Genomic DNA, 19354 nt, shown 5'->3' on the forward strand with positions numbered 1-19354 from the left:
GTTTAAAGTGATACTTACACTTGTTTCATTTCATCAGTGAACAGTGTCATCTAGGCGGGGCTTCATGGCAGTTGGGCCCTCTCACTCTTGGGAGAGGGGGTGCAGCTGCCATGAAGCCCCGCCTAGATGACACTGCTGATGAAATTAAGCTATTTTAGAGCAGAAAGAAGACATAGAAATTTAGTACAGGTGCATATATTGAATGTGCAGCATCTAATCTTGCGGATGGTGCAGAGAGTAAGAGGGGAGGGTGACAGTATCACTTTAAATGATCTACAGTTACAGTTCTATATTCTAGCTTCTTTCATTTAAAGTGTCACTGTTGTTGTTTTGTTTTGTTTTTTGCAGAAATCAACAGTACCGGCGATTTTAAAGGGAACCAATCACGCAGAAATTCAATGTAAAGCTAAGGATACGTGCTGGTAGATCACCCAGCACACTTCCCAAATATGCCCCTGTAACCTCTGTGCCCCCCCTCAATTAGACAGTATTCTTACTTTGTTCAGGTCACGCGCTGTATGTAAATTTTTGGTAAGTAGTCAAGGTGGGCGTATGTAGTCACGGTGGGCGTATGTAGTCACGGTCCAGGGGCGTATGTAGTCACGGTCCGGGGGCGTATGTAGTCACGGTCCGGGGCTGTAATCACGCCCAGAGGGGCGTGATTCGGAGGCTTGCGGTCCAGTGACGTCATCCGGCGGCTTGCGTTCCGCGTCGCGGCCGCGCCGACGTCTTCGGGAACCCGCGCATGCGCAGTACGTCAGCGTCGTCTCCCGCCGTACTGCGCATCACGGACATAGCCTCGAACTCACTTAGCGCCGGAGATCGTCGCTGGAGGCTGTGTTTCACCTGCTGGGCTCACCTCAATTCCTCTTTCTGCAGAAATTTGGTATTCCTCATCAGTTCTTTCTTCACTGCCACCAATGATTTACTTTGCAAACTCTCCCTGTCACCAATGATTTTATTTGCAGGTCCCCACTGCCATCAATGATTTTATTTGCAGGTCCCCACTGACACCAACGATTAACCCCCCCACTGCCACCAATGATAAGGGGGATTATCATTGGTGGCAGTGGGGGGGTTAATCGTTGGTGTCAGTGGGGACCTGCAAATAAAATCATTGGTGGCAGTGGGGACCTGCAAATAAAATCATTGATGGCAGTGGGGACCTGCAAATAAAATCATTGGTGGCAGTGAAGACCTGCAAATAAAATCATTGGTGACAGGGAGAGTTTGCAAAGTAAATCATTGGTGGCAGTGAAGAAAGAACTGATGAGGAATACCAAATTTCTGCAGAAAGAGGAATTGAGGTGAGCCCAGCAGGTGAAACACAGCCTCCAGCGACGATCTCCGGCGCTAAGTGAGTTCGAGGCTATGTCCGTCGTGCGCAGTACGGCGGGAGACGACACTGACGTACTGCGCATGCGCGGGTTCCTGAAGACGTCGGCATGGCCGCGACGCGGAACGCAAGCCGCCGGATGACGTCACTGGACCGCAGGTCTCCGAATCACGCCCCTCTGGGCGTGATTACAGCCCCGGACCGTGACTACATACGCCCCCGGACCGTGACTACATACGCCCCTGGACCGTGACTACATACGCCCACCTTGACTACTTACCAAAAATTTACATACAGCGCGTGACCTGAACAAAGTAAGAATACTGTCTAATTGAGGGGGGTACAGAGGTTACAGGGGCATATTTGGGAAGTGTGCTGGGTGATCTACCAGCACGTATCCTTAGCTTTACATTGATTTTCTGCTCGATTGGTTCCCTTTAATAAACTTTGTAATTGGGTTTATTAGGCAAATATGCCATTATCTGCATTTAAAAAGACTTTCCCCAGGTCCCCCCTCCCTCCTCTCTCTCATTCACTGCTCATTATCAGGAAATCACGTCTTGTTGCATCAGACATGCCCCTGTCTGTTCTATGGAGAGGGGAGGGGGGGGGGGGAGATTAGTCTGCAGCAGAGAGCAAAGAACAAAGGATTACACAGCAGGAGATGTGTGAAAGCGCTATTCAGAGGACAGAGAGGTCAGTGCTGGCTTAAAGGGGTACTCCAGCGTGGGGGATATTTTTTGACCTGGCCGGGGAGGAGGTGGCTGAGAGAAAAGATGTCCACTCAACTCCCCGGTTCCAGGACGCTTCCTGGTGTCTGACGCGTGCCCGAGATGTGAGGTCTCAAGCCGCTCAGACAGTCAGTGACAGAGGGGGGATCTGAGCAGACTTGAAACGGATCCCGCCTCTGTTACTGACAGGCTGAGTGGGCTTGAGACGTCACGTCTCGGGCCCGTGTCAGACACCAGGAAGCGGCCGGGGATCAGGGGGCCGCAATACGGGACCCGCCGCTGGATCCGGGGAGGTGAGTGGACGTCTTTTCTCTCAGCCACCTTCTCCCTGGCCAGATCAAAAAATAGCCCCCACGCTGGAGTACCCCTTTAAGAGGAGATAGCCCAGTGATGTAGCTGTAAATGAACTCTTTGTTGTCCTGTTTTGGTGCTTCATCTCCCTCCACCTCTTCTTCTCCATAGAGAACAGTGAAGACAGGGGGGAGAGCTTTAAACTGCTTTCTCATGATAAAAATGCATTTTTCGGCTAATAAACCCAAGTACAAAGTTTCTTAAATGACAAAGTTTCTTAAAAAATTAAACGACAGTGACACTTTAAGGGATACTGTCAGCTTATATTCATAATATGAGCCACAGACACAATTGGACTGATAATAGGAACTGTAAATAAGATGTAACAATGCATCAGTGCTTGTTTCATGGATGCCTTTCAAAAACTTTATTTGATGGGTGAAAGTGTCCAAAATCGATATTATTTGGCTATGGAAGCCGAGCCTAGTATGTCATTAAAATGGGAGAGCGAGGAAGCAGGGGGTGGGGGAGCAAGGAGACGTATAATGCTGCAGCACTTGAGCAACTCAACCCCACCTCCTGGACACCTGTTTCTCTCAATTTAGATTTTGAAAAAGCAATTCTATAGACACAAGTCCCCAATATCGTGGGGGTATCCAGCGGTCTGACCCCCCCTATGATCATCTGGTTATCTCTTATCCTGTAGAAAAAAAATAAAAAGACGCCAAACAAATGCTTCTGTGATTCAAGCATATTGCTCTTAAAAACACTGCCTGTCTGAACCCAACCTACTTTTAATTTTGCTCAGGTAATATATATAAACATATATATATATATATATATATATATATATATATATATATATATCTTCTCTTGTACTTCCTGAGGACAAGCAGCGTACATATAATGAATTATTATTTTTTTTTTCCTAGATCAAAAAATAGCTATGCAGAGGTTTACTCTCCACAACATACTGTCACAGATCCATTACTTCAGCTGCCATAACTACTCTGAGCTTCTTGCACAGATACTTGTCCTTCCAGACTTTATAACCCAGCATTCAAAGGTAGGGTGTATTGGCTGTTGTAAATGTACAATACATATATCAAGTCTAAAGACTTTCCAAATACTCTGTATAGATAATACTGACCTAGGCTGGGTTCACACTACGTATATTTCAGTCAGTATTGTGGTCCTCATATTGCAACTAAAACCAGGAGTGGATTAAAAACACAGCAAGGATCTGTTCACACAATGTTGAAATTGAGTGGATGGCCGCCATATAACAGTAAATAACTGCCATTATTTTAATACAACAGCCGTTGTTCTAAAATACCAGCAAATATTTGCCATTATATGACGTCCATCCACTCAATTTAAACATTGTGTGAACAGATCCTTGCTGTGTTTTCAATCCACTCCTGGTTTTGGTTGCAATATGAGGACCACACTACTGACTGAAATATACGTAATGTGAACATAGCCTTAGGCTGCATTCACACATCTGTCCATGATATACGGTCCATAGAATGACTATATCACAGATTGAACCCTTACGGAGCTCCCTGCATCGTAATTCATTATGACCAAGTGAGCTCCCAAATGGCTACTGCTGTATGCTACTGTACTGGCACGACTGTGTCAGTACAGTAGTATACAGGTCCTTCTCAAAAAATTAGCATATAGTGCTAAAGTTCATTATTTTCCATAATGTAATGATAAAAATTAAACTTTCATATATTTTAGAATCATTGCACACCAACTGAAATATTTCAGGTCTTTTATTGTTTTAATCCTGATGATTTTGACATACAGCTCATGAAAACCCAAAAATCCTATCTATAAAAATTAGCATATCATGAAAAGGTTCCGTAAACGAGCTATTAACCTAATCATCTGAATCAACTAATTAACTCTAAACACCTGCAAAAGATACCTGAGGCTTTTAAAAACTACCAGCCTGGTTCATTACTCCAAACAGCCATCATGGGTAAGACTGCCGACCTGACTGCTGTCCAGAAGGCCATCATTGACACCCTCAAGCAAGAGGGGAAGACCCAGAAAGAAATTTCTGCACAAATAGGCTGTTCCCAGAGTGCTGTGTCAAGGCACCTCAATGGGAAGTCTGTGGGAAGGAAAAAATGTGGCAGAAAACGCTGCACAACGAGAAGAGGTGACCGGACCCTGAGGAAGATTGTGGAGAAGGACCGATTCCAGACCTTGATGGACCTGCGGAAGCAGTGGACTGAGTCTGGAGTAGAAACATCCAGAGCCACTGTGCACAGGCGTGTGCAGGAAATGGGTTACAGGTGCCGCAGGTCAAGCCACTTTTGAACCAGAAACAGCGGCAGAAGCGCCTGACCTGGGCTACAGAGAAGCAGCACTGGACTGTTGCTCAGTGGTCCCAAGTACTTTTTTCTGATGAAAGCAAATTTTGCATGTCATTCAGAAATCAAGGTGCCAGAGTCTGGAGGAAGACTGGGGAGAAGGAAATGCCAAAATGCCTGAAGTCCAGTCTCAAGTACCCACAGTCAGTGATGGTCTGGGGGGCCATGTCAGCTGCAGGTGTTGGTCCACTGTGTTTTATCAAGGGCAGGGTCAATGCAGCTGGCTATCAGGAGATTTTGGAGCACTTCATGCTTCCATCGGCTGAAAAACTTTATGAAGATGAAGATTTCATTTTTCAGCATGACCTGGCAACTGCTCACAGTGCCAAAACCACTGGTAAATGGTTTACTGACCATGGTGTTAGTGTGCTCAATTGGCCTGCCAACTCTTCTGACCTGAACCCCATAGAGAATCTCTGGGATATTGTGAAGAGAAAGTTGAGAGACGCAAGACCCAACACTCTGGATGAGCTTAAGGCCGCTATCAAAGCATCCTGGGCCTCCATAACACCTGAGCAGTGCCACAAGCTGATTGTCTTCATGCCACATTGCCGCATTGAAGCAGTCATTTCTGCAAAAGGATTCCCGACTAAGTATTGAGTTGCATAACTGAACATAATTATTTGAAGGTTGACTTTTTTTATTATTATTATTATTATTATTATTATTATTAAAAACACTTTTCTTTTATTGGTCGGATGAAATATGCTAATTTTTTTAGATAGGATTTTTGAGTTTTCATGAGCTGTATGCCAAAATCATCAGTATTAAAACAATAAAAGACCTGAAATATTTCAGTTGGTGTGCAATGATTCTAAACTATATGAAAGTTAAATTTTTATCATTACATTATGGAAAATAATGAACTTTAGCACTATATGCTAATTTTTTTAGAAGGACCTGTACAGTAGCATATCATAGTGCTTAACTGGTCGGATATCAATTATGAATTAATTATGGATAGAATGGAATTAAATAGGGAGTCCCATAGAGTTCAGTCTGTACAGATATACAGTCAGCTTACGGACCACATATCACGGACAAGTGAATCTGGCCTTATTCAATAGTAGTGAGTGAGTGGGTACAAGTTTTGGCGTTGTTATATATATATATATATATATATATATATATATATATATATATATATATATGTAAAGAAAGAGAAACACAGGGACGCCTTCTGGTGTAATACGTCTTAGGCTATGTTCACACTACATAAGTGATTTTTACGGTACTTATGTAGTGCTGCCTTCTGAGGAATCAGACACATGGTATACACTCTGGCCCGGATCCCTAGCCGGACCTCGAGAAACTGACATGTCAGTTTTCTGCGCCCGCTATTAAAGCGACTCTGTACCCACAAGCTGCCCACCCTAAGCCACTTGTACTGTCAGATAGCTGCTTTTAATCCAAGATCTGTCCTGGGGTCCATTCGGCAGGTGATGCAGTCATTGTCCTAAAATGGACCAATGGACCTAAAGACGCCACTCTTCGGATCAGCGCAGGTGTAGAGGTGAGTAATTCAGAATCGAATCTCATGTGCACTGTTCACTATAGCTTAATGCAAACAGTGCACATGAGATTCGGTTCTGGATTACTCACCTCTATGCAGATACATACTTAAAGGGCAACTCCGGCGTTTTTTTTCCCTTAACTAACACACATTACAAAGTTATATAACTTTGTAATGTATGTTAGTCACCTGCTTGGAGCCGTTCCGCTGAAGTTGCCCTTTAATATTGGCTTACTGCTTTCTAAGGGGCTAGCAGAGTATTGTTGTACCGTGTTAGCCATAGAAATCAGTAGAATAGAGAAGAAATCAGGCGATACCTTTTGGAGGCTAACTGAGTATATTTGAGTGTAAGCTTTCGAGAGTCTAGCTCCCTTCGTCAGACAAGATGTTATACAAAACTGAAAAAAATCACAGACTTATATACACACTAAACAGAGCTCATCAAAGGATTTTAGAAACTTTAAAAATAACAATGCAATATACACGATATACAATAAAATATACAATATACAATAAAATGCAATATACACAATAAAATGCAATATACACAGAGTCTGCTATTTACAACCGGTCAATAAACTAAAGCTGGTGAGGCGTGACAAGAGGGTGGTAAGCTCTTGGTGCTATCTGATTGTTGTCAGATTAATGGCCAGATAGCAATTAATGGTCTTCATAGCCAGAACAGGTCACACGTAGGCCGACATGAAGCTGGCATGGATATTGAGACCATGTTGCAACATACACAGATGGTGTTCTGCGGACTGGACCTAGAAGCTCCCAGCATCATGATTAATTATGATGTCAGGAGCTCCAAAATAGTTTAAAGAGGATGTACCACCTGGTACATCCTCTTTAACCTAAACCCACTGATGGAAAGGGAAGCCGGTGCCGCGGTCCGTTTTTAGGTACATAGAACGACGCCATGCACAGGAACTGGGAACCGGGCGCCGTTCGATCAGTGGGTTTAGGTTAAAGAGGATGTACCAGGTGGTACATCCTCTTTAAACCTAAAACTTTTAAATTTTGGCGCTCCCAACATCATGATTAATCATAAGGCTGGGAGCTTCTAGGTCCAGTCCGCAGAACACAGTCCGTGCAAGGATGGACGTCTTTAGACATGTGAATGACCCCTAACTGAATGCCTTTTGCCCAGCTTAAACTCACAAGAGAGATAGACAGAGATACTTTAAGTAAATCATCAATGGACTAACTATTGAGATCAGTAAGAAGGTGAAGTGGGATTTTCCCTTTATTGAACTTTTTAGATCAGGCAGCAGAGGGCGCTAGTGCAACAGATATCTTTCCACTCTTCTGACTCGTCTGGCTATTGTATTCAGAAATTCACTGCGTCATTTGAGAATTTAAATATTGATTCATCTTTTTGATCTTCAACTGATGGTAACATATTGCTTAGAGCATTTGTACATTGTAATAACAGTTTATGTCATTTTTAAGTGAAGATGATTGTCTTTAAGTAAAACCTGACTCTGTGGGCCTTGCTTTTGTAACATCTGCCAAGATGTTGTTATCCTGTCCTTATCCTGTGGTCTCTGTAGGGGAATATAGTGTTAAATTAATAGCTTCTATGTAGATCAGGGAGAGGCCAGGACCACCAAGAGGAGAAGCGCTCTTTGTAAGCTCCCTTCACTGTGATTTATAGTAGTGGATCCCCACTGTGACGGTGGCATACAGATAGTGTTTGTCTTCAAGAAAAACCCTTTAAATGGCCTCTATTTATATAAATCAACTCTTTCAAGTCTATTCTAAAGATCTGATCAGGGCTAGAACTACAATGTGACATGGAAATCAATGTCATCACATTGAAAAATCAGATCTTGTCATAGGCAAAGCATTGGTTTTGCCATCAGCAGACAGGTGAGATGCATTGTGGTTACACAAAACAACACAAATGTGAATGTAAGTAGAGATTTGTTTGCTGTGCACACGAGTCTGCACAAACCTGTAAAATTATTCTGAAGAAACCATTTTTCTCCCGATCTTGTAGCTATGGTTATAGCAACAGCCTGCGTATATTTATAGATATTGTCTTACAGTTTACTGATTTATTATTGTGCACTGTAATTCAGAACTGCTTCCTAAAAATCTGCAGTCTTCAGCACTGACACACAGTGACGGCAGCAAACAGCTGGAAATTCTAAGTCTCTGAAGGTTGGTTTTCAAAGCAGCAGCATAAGTCTTGGGGCCAGATTGTGATTAAACAGTGTTTGCACAAATTATACTCCATGTGCTGACATGGATAATAAAAATAGGCCGGTGACTAGGGCCAACGTCAGCACAGGGCTTACCCAGGCAAGTGCCGGGGCCCCAGCACCTCCACGGGCCAGCCCAGAGAGGGAGAGGGGCCTGGTGTTTTGATGTTCAGCCCCCTCACCGTTGTGATGGGTGAGGGGGCTGAACATCAGAAAACAGAGAAGAAGCAGAACCTGCCAGCCTCCTGCAGGGTGAGAGAGGGATGAAGGGCAGCGCTTGTTTGCTTTTCCTTCCCTGCTCGCTAACGCTGCTAATACACGCGGCGGCAGCTGGGAGTTGCAGGGGGGCTGCCCGGGTGATCGCTAGATCGTCCGGGCAGCCCATAGAGTGTGTGCCGTCAGTGTCAGTAAGTGTCTGTGTCAGTAATGTTTGTTTATGTTAGTAGTGTCTCAAGTGATTGTGCATAGTGTGTGGATGATGGTGCATAGTGGATGAATGAGGGGCCCCCTTAAGGCACTGTCTCCCAAGGGCCCGCAAAAACCTGGAGCCGGCCCTGTCAGTGACTTCAACCAGCAAACCAAACGACATGTGTTTTCGAAGGTTATGGGAGCTGTGTCCAGTTCTTTACAGTTTTGGTAATGCAGGACTAAAAGTAAGGGTCCATTCACACATACAGGATCCGCTGCAGATTAAAGCTGCAGATATCAATGTAACTAAAAGACTAAACACAGCATAAAATCTGCAGCTTCAAATCTGCCACAGATCCTGTATGTAAGAATGGGCCCAAAAGGATTATAATAACATTACTTTCAGGTTTATATTCAGCAAATGTAAAACTGGCTATTCCCCTCTTCTATAATTAACAGTAGGGACAACATAATCCCTTGTAAAAGCACATAAATACGTAATGCTGGAATCACATACAGCAGTTTTTTGGAAAACTGCCAGATTGCCAGAACCAGAAGTGGGATGGAAAATATAAAGGGAGGATGTGTACTTATCTTTCCTGCTGCATCCACGTCTGTTTTCAGCACAAAATTTGCAGTAGCAGCTTTCCAAAACCCGCCGTGTGTGTAACCAGCATAAGGCTATGTTCACACAACGTACGGGCAATAGCCGTTTTTTGACCCTCAAAAACAATGGCTGATGTATTGAGTATCATAAAGTGGCCATTGTTGCATTGAAGTTAATGCACAACGGCCGTTGTTCAATACATTGTTGGAACAACGGCTGTTGTTTGCATTGACTTCAATATAACCCATTTCACTATGAAAAGAACAGCTCTTGTTTTAAGTGAAAACAACGGCCGTTCTTTTCATAAAAAGTACGTTGTGTGAACATGTGCTAAAAAGTACGTTGTGTGAACATGTGCCTAAATGTTAGGTACACATTCACAGTTATTTTTTGTTCTTCTAGTGTATCCAAAAAATGAAGGAGCTTTGTAAATGGTCTTAATTTAAAAGTTTACAGCTGTTTACAGCTGATATGCAGGCCTCTGTATCTCCATGGTAACAGACTACAAAGAACTCTATGTAGTCTGATACTATATTCATACTCCATTTCATCTACTCCAGTTTATTACAAACTTACATCTGGTAGGTTAGCAAGGAGGGAAGAGATTACAGGGTGCATGATGGCAAGATCAGATTTTAAAGAGCTTGCAGTCTGTTACTATGGAAACACAGGCCCACAAAGGAACTGTAAAAAAAACTGTTTTTAGTTAAGACTATTTGCAAAGTCCTCTCCTTTTTGATTTTAGATACTTTGGAACGGTCTATAAAAAATTGGCTGTGAAGATGGGACCCGGCATATGATAATAGTGGGGATAAATAATACTGGTATGATTTGCCCCTAGCAACCAATGACAGCTCAGGTTTCATTTTACCAAAGCTTGTTAAGATATGAGAGCTGGGCTGTGATTTTCTGATCAACTGGTGTCAGAAAGTTATACAAACTTGTAAATTACTCCTACTGAAAAATCTCAAACCTTCCATCTCTTATCAGCTGCTGTATGGTGTATTATTTCTTGTATGACACAGTTCTCTCTGCTGCCACCTCTGTCAATGACAGGAACTGTCCAGAGCAGTAGCAAATCCCCATAGAAAACTTCTCCTGCTCTGGACAGTTCCTGGAAATAGAATACATTTTTTGTATTAGAAGTAATTACCAAATTTGTATAACTTTCTAACACCAATTGATTTGATTTTTTTCTCTTGTCGGAGTACCTCTTTAAGTCAGTTGTTAAATAAACAAATGTCTGTCTTATGTTTTTTTCTTTTGTCTAGGTCAGACTGGTTATCATTGACAGCATTGCATTTCCTTTTCGACATTCCTTTGATGACCTCTCCTTACGGACGCGGCTTCTAAATACATTGGCACAGCAGTTGATAGACATTGCAAACCAACACAGACTAGCAGTAAGTGCATTATGCTATAAAATATAGGATGGGATCAGTCTGTACCTTATGTTCATGGTTCAAAAGATTATAGACTACTGAGATTTAAATTCAGACTTACATTTTATGTAATCCATAAATACGTGCAGATGGTTTGCACTATACTGCTATTCAGGCCATAAGTTAAAGCAAATGAACCATCAGGTGCATTCACTTTGAGTGTTGCATATGAATAGAATGGCGCCGGAGTAGGAAGGCCGATGCAGCGGTTCTTTTTTTTAGCCACGGCCCCGTTCCCGCCCACGGCATCGGTCTATTACTAAGCACCGGCCTGAGGTGAAGCACTGAAGGCGGGAGACCCCCCCTTCCCCCAGTGGAGGAAACCCCCGCCCCTCCATGACGCGGCTCCATTGATCCTTATGGAGCTGCGTCACAGAGAGGAGGGCAGAGCGTCACACTGCGTGCGCAGGACCCGGGCCGCAGTTCAAAAAAAGAACCGCGGCCCTGGTTTCCCAGCGCCGGCACCACTCTATTCATATGCAACACTTAAAGCAAATGTACCTGATGGTACATTCGCTCTAAAGTCTTGGGATAACAGTTGTTCATAAATGGTGTGCTTGCTTACACATTCACCCTCATAGTGAGATAGTGTATATGTGTATAGTGTTGCTATATGTATAAACATACACTGCACGTTCATACAGCCACTGTTCCTAAAAAGAACATACAGTACAATACATTACGCTGATGCAGCATATTTATTGCTGGATTACATAAGCTACAATTTAATCTAGTTCTTAAAAGGGAACTAAAGGTACAGCTGATAACGAATTTTGAAATATTTTAATATATATATTTTTATTCTGCAAGCCCAGACTCTCCTGGTGGAAGAACGTTTCCAATGGAACATTTTAGAATATAAAAACCTGTTTCAAAGAATGTGGATTTGACCTACTAAAATAGTACCATGAAATTAGGAATCCCTTCTTCCAAGCACATTGCAGAAAAGAAAGCTCCCCTGTGTATCCCTGCCGCAGTATTGTAGAGGTATAAATAAAAGGCACTTTCTGCCCTCCTCAAAGCCTCCTAAGCTCTCCGACTCTGAATTGCTGTTCTAACAGCCACCTAAATATAGCCGAGCTGTACCAGCAGCAGCAGCAGGCGGCGTAATGGCTTCAGCGCTGGAGGAGTTAACAGCATGATATGCCTGATTAGCTAGCTAATGTGGAAGATATAAAAAGGGCCATGCTTATGCATAGCTTCTGTCATTGCGCCAGTTCAAATACATTTTAGCTGGAAACAACATGCGAGTCGCCTTGCCTGATTGGGCTTTTTGGATTCAGCAGATGCCTGCTTTATTCCATTACTCTTCGACGCTCCGATTCTATTTTATTTGTATAATGTATTTATTGTTCCAGAGATAATAACCTGGCAGGTTCTCAAATAAATAGTTGCTGAGGTCTGAGCTGTTTGAGCTGAGACTCCAAAGAAATAATGCAAAATTGCCTTCTCATAACGCTGCGTGCCGAAAGGAACCACACACCCCTTGCCTCAACGTTTTACATGCTATTTGCAAAAAAAAGAAAAGATTTGTGCGATTGACCTGATCCTTGGAGACGTTTGATCACACAGTGTTCACATTAAAGCAGCAGTATGATCATTGTAAGACTGCGGGACTAATGACTTTATATGAAGGCCTGTGCACCAGCTACTTTGTGTGTATGATCCACATTGGTAGATGTAACATATATGGTGTTTCCCCAAAAATAAGATGCCCATCTAAAATAAGACACCACAACTACCCTACCAACCAACCTAAAGTAAGACATCCCCTGGAAAATAAGGAACCTCCTACTCTAAACTAGGCCCCCCTCACGAAATTTAGGCACCCCCCCCCCCTTATTTCTCTACCCCCGGTCTTATTTCTCTACCCCCTTGTCTTGTTTCTCTTCCCCCGGCCAGAGAGAGAGAAATAAGTCATACCCTGAAAATAAGACATAGTGCCTGTTTTTGAGCAAAAATTAATATAAAGGCACTGTCTTAATTTCGGGGAAACACGGTAGTAGTTTGGAAATGTGTTCCATACTTCTTAATTGCTTTGTAAAGCCTAGGGGGGGAACTATCAAACATGGTGTAAAGTAAACTGGCTCAGTTGCCCCTAGCAACCAATCAGATTCCACCTTTCATTTTACAAAGAGTCTGTGAGGAATGAAAGGTGGAATCTGATTGGTTGCTAGGAGCAACTGAGCCAGTTTCACTTTGCACCATGTTTAATAAATCTCCCCCTATGTTGCCAAGCTTATATTCAACAAGCAGATGTATACCTACATCTTGTATTTTTACAATAGCAATAAAAACTACATTTTTGAGGTGTTCTAAGGAGGTGTGGTCGCTGCTCCTCATTTGGTGGCCATGCCCCCTCATATCTCCATTGCTGAGCGGGGTTCAGATACTGATGCTGCTGTTATTTCTCGGCAAGTCGTTCTGACACCAGAAATGGCTCATATCAGGGCCTATCTCCAAAATAAAGAAGTGCTTGTTAGGTTTCTTTTTGCTGGACTCTAATCTAAGGCCTTATTCCACAAAGTCATGTTTTCTGGCATAGAATAGTCCCCTTTTTGGTAATCCTTTTCACTATGAAGTTGATTCTTGGCTGTCTTATGACAAGAGTGATCAGGAGTCATTTAGTTGGTTCGCTAGGTTTTCTGTTGACACAGTCAAGGAACAGCATTGCAGTCAGGCCTTGGTACCTAGAAAACAACCATAAGGCTGTCTGTATACTTAAAGGGGTATACTTCTTCTTTCAAAACAACTGGTTTCAGAAAGTTATACAGATTTGTAATTTACTTCTAGTTAAACATGTCAAGTCTTCCCATACTTATCAGCTGCTGTATGTCCTGCAGGAAATGGTGTTTTCTTTTCAGTCTGACACAGTTCTCTCTGCTGCCACCTCTATCCGTGTCAGGAACTGTCCAGAGCAGGAGAGGTTTTCTGGTTCAATGTTTTTATTAGTTTTTTTTAAGAACAAATTACAAAAGAGAAAATCTATAAGCACTGACTTTAGTGCCAACAGTATAGTTAACGTTTAGAAACAACAGGAATAACTTTCGGTATATTGTATAGATATAAAATTGTGGTGGTTTTCTATGGGGAGTTGCTGCTGCTCTGGACAGTTCCTGTCTCAGACAGAGGTGGCAGCAGAGAGCACTGTGTCAGACTGGAAAAAAAAAACCACTTCCTGCAGGACATACAGCAGCTGATAACTATTGGAAGACTGGAGATTTTTAATAGAAGTAAATTACAAATCTGTAATTTGAAAGAAAAAGATTTTCGCTGGATAACCCCTTTAACCTGCTTTTAGAGCATCCTAATTGCCTAGTTCCCCTAACAATAACCTGTGATAACAATGTATAAATCTACAGACATATACTTATACATTATCAGTTTTAAATAAGTATGTTAGATAGTCTTTACATCTGTAGTCTTTAGAAAATTTCTTTAGTTTCCATGCTAAAATGCTGTTTGTTTTGTTTTTTTCTAGGTGGTAATAACAAATCAAATGACCACAAGAATTGGATCTAATGAGTCACAGCTTGTACCAGCTTTAGGTACGATTCACTGTTCAGCAGATAAGCATATGCATTAAAGTGTAGCAAAACATTTTATAATGTAAGCTGGCTGATTCTAATCTATGGCTTAACAATATTAACCCCCTCCCACCGCTGCACAATAAATTAATGACACTGCAGCCTATGCCTGATGCTGCAGCTACGTTAATTTACACTGCAGGATAACACAGGTGTAGAAGCTGCGCCTGTGTCATCCACCCGCCGCAACTCTTAGCACCAGAGCGCAGCTAACCCTATTGATACTGCGGTCAGCACAACCTATAGGGCTCCTGGCAGAGAATTCTCCCTCTACAGAGGAAGAATTCTCTGTCCGGTGGGGCTCTGCAAAGTGATTGCAGAGCCCCGATGGTAGCCATGGAAACCGGAAGCCTCAGTCTTCCGGTTTCTTGGTTACAGAGGCCAGCGGGGTAAAGGAGGTAAGGCAGGACGCACACCGAGGGAAGGGAGGAAGGGCAGGGTGTGCTCTGGGCATGCGGCCGTGCGCTATGCCCCCTCCACTCTTTCCCCTGCCGCTGTCACAAGATTGTGACAGCGGCAGGGGGCAGCGGAGAGGGGGCAGACATAGGGACATCAGCTTTTGGGATCATTATAAGTTGATGTCCAAAAACAACCTGGGCATCAATGACCCATGGTAAAAAGGGTTAATATAGTAAAACATTTCATGGATGCTCCTCTCCCAGTTTGTAATGCTAATTCGATCAAAGCCAAAGCAAATAGTGGCATGCAGAGTGTCTATAGATACATATGCTACCTGAATGGAATACAGAGTCAGACATACAATGTGAGCCCTAGCACTAGGCCCCCCAAGACTGACACAGCAGGTAAAAACAGAGGTTAGAAAGACAGGCAAAGAGATCATAATACCAAGTAATCCAGTCCACTATAAACACCAGCTCTAGCTACAAGAAAATATCTAAAGCAAGGTCCCACGGCACAAGTGAACTTCTTAGGAGATGCCCGAGTCCCGGGCCGGATTGTGATTGGACCAGCTCTCTGACATCCAGACAACACAGAACACAGACTGACAAGGAAGGGAGATACTGTAAGTGGAGAAGGCAACTGTCCATCACTACTTAGTCTGAACCATCTGCAGCCCAGCACTAGGCGGAATCCAGACAGATGTGGTGGAACCTGTCAATCACCACACAGCAAGTGCTACAATAATTCAGAATGGTAGAAAACATGCACACTGATTCATGACCAAAAGTGCAGTGTCGCCTATTGTTTACTGGCAGAGGACTGCACTGAGGTCTGAACAGGCGCGGACGTAACAGCTACTGTATGGTGCCTTTGTGAGTAAATGCATTCTCTTCTAGAAGCAATGCTTCCGCAATCTGTCATGCAACAGACCACACCACATGGACCCAAGGTACAGTATGGATCCCATATACAGCCATGTGCACAAAACTTAACTGCTCAGAAATCTGGTTACATAGTAACATAGTTAATAAGGTTGAAAGAAGACAAGAGTCCATCAAGTTCAACCTACAGAAACCCTAGTGTGTTGATCCAGAACCCTGTGAGGCAGATGCCAAATGCCCCATCACAGGGAGAAAATTCCTTCCCGACTCCAATTGCAATCAGAATAATCCCTGGATCAGTGTCTTGTCACATGTAATCTAGTGCCCATAAATTGTAATATTATATTTATCAAAAGCCTCCAAGCCCCCCATAAACCTATTTAATGATCTAGCCATTACAACATCATGTGGCAGAGAGTTGCACAGTCTCACTGCTCTTACAGTAAAGAATCCACGTTTGTGCTGGTGGTGAAACCTCCTTTCCTCTAGATGTCTAGCTCTAGCTGCCCTCTTGTCATGGTTACAGGCCCAGGTCTAAAAAGATCACAAGAAAAATCTCTGTATTGTCCATTCATATATTTGTACATTGTGATCAGATTGCCCCTAAGGTGTCTTTTTTGTAAACTAAATTACCCCAGGCTTGATAACCTATCTTAGCCGCCCCCTCTGTTCACACCCACTCCAGTTCAGCTGTGTCCTTCTTATATACTGATGCCCAAAACTGTACACAGTGTTCGAAATGTGGTCTGACCAGTGATTAAAAAAAGGCAAAACTATGTTCTCATCTTTAGCATCTATGACTCTTTTTTTGTATCCCTTTATTTTATTAGCCTTGGCAGCTGCTGCCTGGCACAGATCACTAAAGTTGAGTATACTGTCCTCTAATACCTCCAGTTCCTTTTTGGAAGCAGTTTTACCCAGTGTTTTACTATTAAGCACATAACTGTACTTATTATTTCTACGGCCCAACCTTACATTTATGCACCTTACATTTATCCACATTAAACTTAATTAGCCATTCCTCTGCCCAAGCCAACAGCTTCTCCAAATTCCTCTGTAATATGATATTATCCTCCTTTGTGATGATTACTTTACCCAGTTTAGTATTATCTGCAAAGCTGAATTTTGTACCTAAAGCACAGAAAGGGACCTGTTATTTTTACCATGTAATGTCTACAGATACTTCGCCCCCTGCTGAACACTTTAGGTATATACACCCGGGTTTTTTTTGTTGAGAAATTGAAGACTGCCTGAATGACTAAATTGAGGGAAATAGCACTATATGTGCATTTCCCATAATTAGGCTGGGTTCACACTACATATATTTCAGTCAGTATTGTGGTCCTCATATTGCAACCAAAACCAGGAGTGGATTAAAAACACAGAAAGGCTCTGTTCACACAATGGTGAAATTGAGTGGATGGCCGCCATATAACGGTAAATAACTGCCATTATTTCAATATAACAGCCGTTGTTTTAAAATAACAGCAAATATTTGCCATTAAATGGCGGCCATCCACTCAATTTCAACATTGTGTGAACAGACCCTTTCTGTGTTTTTAATCCACTCCTGGTTTTGGTTGCAATATGAGGACCACAATACTGACTGAAATATACGTAGTGTTAACCCAGCCTCAGTGTATATTAGGAATTTGTCTAACTTTGGCCGGAGTTCTCCTTTAAGGGTCCATTTACACAGAAAGATTATCTGACAGATTATCTGCCAAAGATTTAAAGCCAGGACTGGATTTGAAAAGAGGAGAAATGTCAGGCTTTCCTTTATGACATGTTTTCTGTTTATAGTCTGTTCCTGGCTTTGGCTTCAAATCTTTGGCAGATAATCTTTCTGTGTAAATGGACCCTAACAATCTGAAGCGGCGCATGTGAAACTTAGTTTTATAAACTGTTGCTGTTGCTATATTCACAGCATTTGTTGTGTTGTCTTATTAGACAATAGCTATTACAGATATCTTGTAATCTATTTGCCAACCAGCATGAAATGCTTCGGGATGTAGATGTGAGTACAGGCATATTGTGATACACCTGTATGGCCAGATACTGTATACTGGGAAAGTGTTTGATACATGGGACTAACGTGGATGGGTGTGTGCTCATGGCATACCCCACATTTCAGTGCAATGTACCAGAATTATTTTAAAAATAAAAAAAATGGCTGGATCAGTGTTAGAATTCTATAAAGCGTTCTTATCAATGCTGCCAGCAATAACATGCAGGTGGTTTTCCTTGTAAAGTGGCTAGCTTGGTAGGCAGGGCTCTGCAGACCATGGTTATTCCCATACACATTAGCTCCAGGGATTTCCATCCTTCCTTACTGACTGACACTTTATTGACTGGGTAGAAGGCACAATCCCCTCTGGAACTATTAATCTTTACTCTCCTATTTAATTTGCCAAGAGTGGAAATCCTTTAATTATAGAAGAGGCTGTGGTTGCCTTGAGCTGACTAATCAAATATTTTAAAAGAAAAATAAAAGGGTCCTCATATTAGTCAGCGCAATACAGTAAATTTCAAATCCCGTTTTGACCTACTTTTACTTGCTTTTATACAGTGTTTATGTCTTTCCTTTTCAAGCGATCATTAGCCATGTGCCGCATCAACATAGAGCCAGATATTTAGTGTTCTCATGCTTTCTAAGCAGCACACATAGTTTGACACTGTAAAACTTCATTCCTTAATACCTTTTTGTTGGCAAAAGTATTTCTGGCGGAACCAGGAATGATCAGAATAGTTTCTGCTACATGGAGCACTACTTCCCAGCAGCTTCTCGTCAGCCCATCATCAGGTAATAGAAAGCGTTGCAGCAGTCTGTAGCCTTTGGTCCACTATCCCACTGTAGACTTACAGGTCAAACAAAAAAAAAACAACCTTAAACTACATTCACACGTTCCGTGTTCCGCACGGAACACAGACGTGGAATGCCTGTAATAGACTCTCCCCGCCCGGGCAGCATCTGTGATAAGATTGATTTTAGAAATCATCAGACTTCTCCTTTAAGAAATAAAGGGCTTGTAGATACAGCCTAAACTCCCGTCAGCAGCTGCACATGGAAGTTCAGGAGAAGGTATGTTTTAAGTTCAGATGACACATATCCGAAATCTGCAGCAAAGGTGAATTGCCACACAAAGATGTGGAAAAAAATTTCGACTTTTGAATGAGAATTTTAAAACATTAGTCACTTAGCGGCTACTGTAAGCACTCTTGATTTCCAGTATGGAAATTCCATGTAGAAGATCTGTAGCCAGTACGCTATGCGGGACTTGTACCCTAATGTATTTTCCCCCCTTTTTTCTTTTTTTTTTTTTTTTCACAATGATGATCATTTTTTTCCTCTGTCTCATTCTTTTACAGGTGAAAGCTGGGGCCATGCATCTACTAATCGTATCATTCTTCAGTGGGAAAGATCGCAAAGGTTAGACGGTTAGACTTCTACATATATATATAAAAAGTTGCAATTGAAGACAGCGTCCTAAAGTATCAAAAAATATTATCCTTTATTTTGCCATACGCATATGGCAAAATAAAGGATAATATTTTTTGA

General features: G+C 42.4%; 1 protein-coding gene across 2 annotated transcripts in view; it reads left to right on the plus strand.

The window, feature by feature from the left end:
• Window positions 1-19354, plus strand: part of RAD51C (RAD51 paralog C) — a 38349-nt gene that overhangs the window by 9481 nt on the left and 9514 nt on the right. For both annotated transcript variants that reach the window (XM_069971219.1, XM_069971218.1), the window contains exons 4-7: window positions 3291-3424; window positions 10755-10886; window positions 14407-14473; window positions 19165-19225. In XM_069971219.1, the coding sequence (XP_069827320.1) occupies window positions 3291-3424; window positions 10755-10886; window positions 14407-14473; window positions 19165-19225 (394 nt within the window). The remainder of the gene's footprint in view (window positions 1-3290; window positions 3425-10754; window positions 10887-14406; window positions 14474-19164; window positions 19226-19354) is intronic.

This window comes from Dendropsophus ebraccatus, chromosome 5 (genome assembly GCF_027789765.1).
Source record: "Dendropsophus ebraccatus isolate aDenEbr1 chromosome 5, aDenEbr1.pat, whole genome shotgun sequence".
In the NCBI taxonomy this organism is placed as follows: domain Eukaryota; kingdom Metazoa; phylum Chordata; class Amphibia; order Anura; family Hylidae; genus Dendropsophus; species Dendropsophus ebraccatus.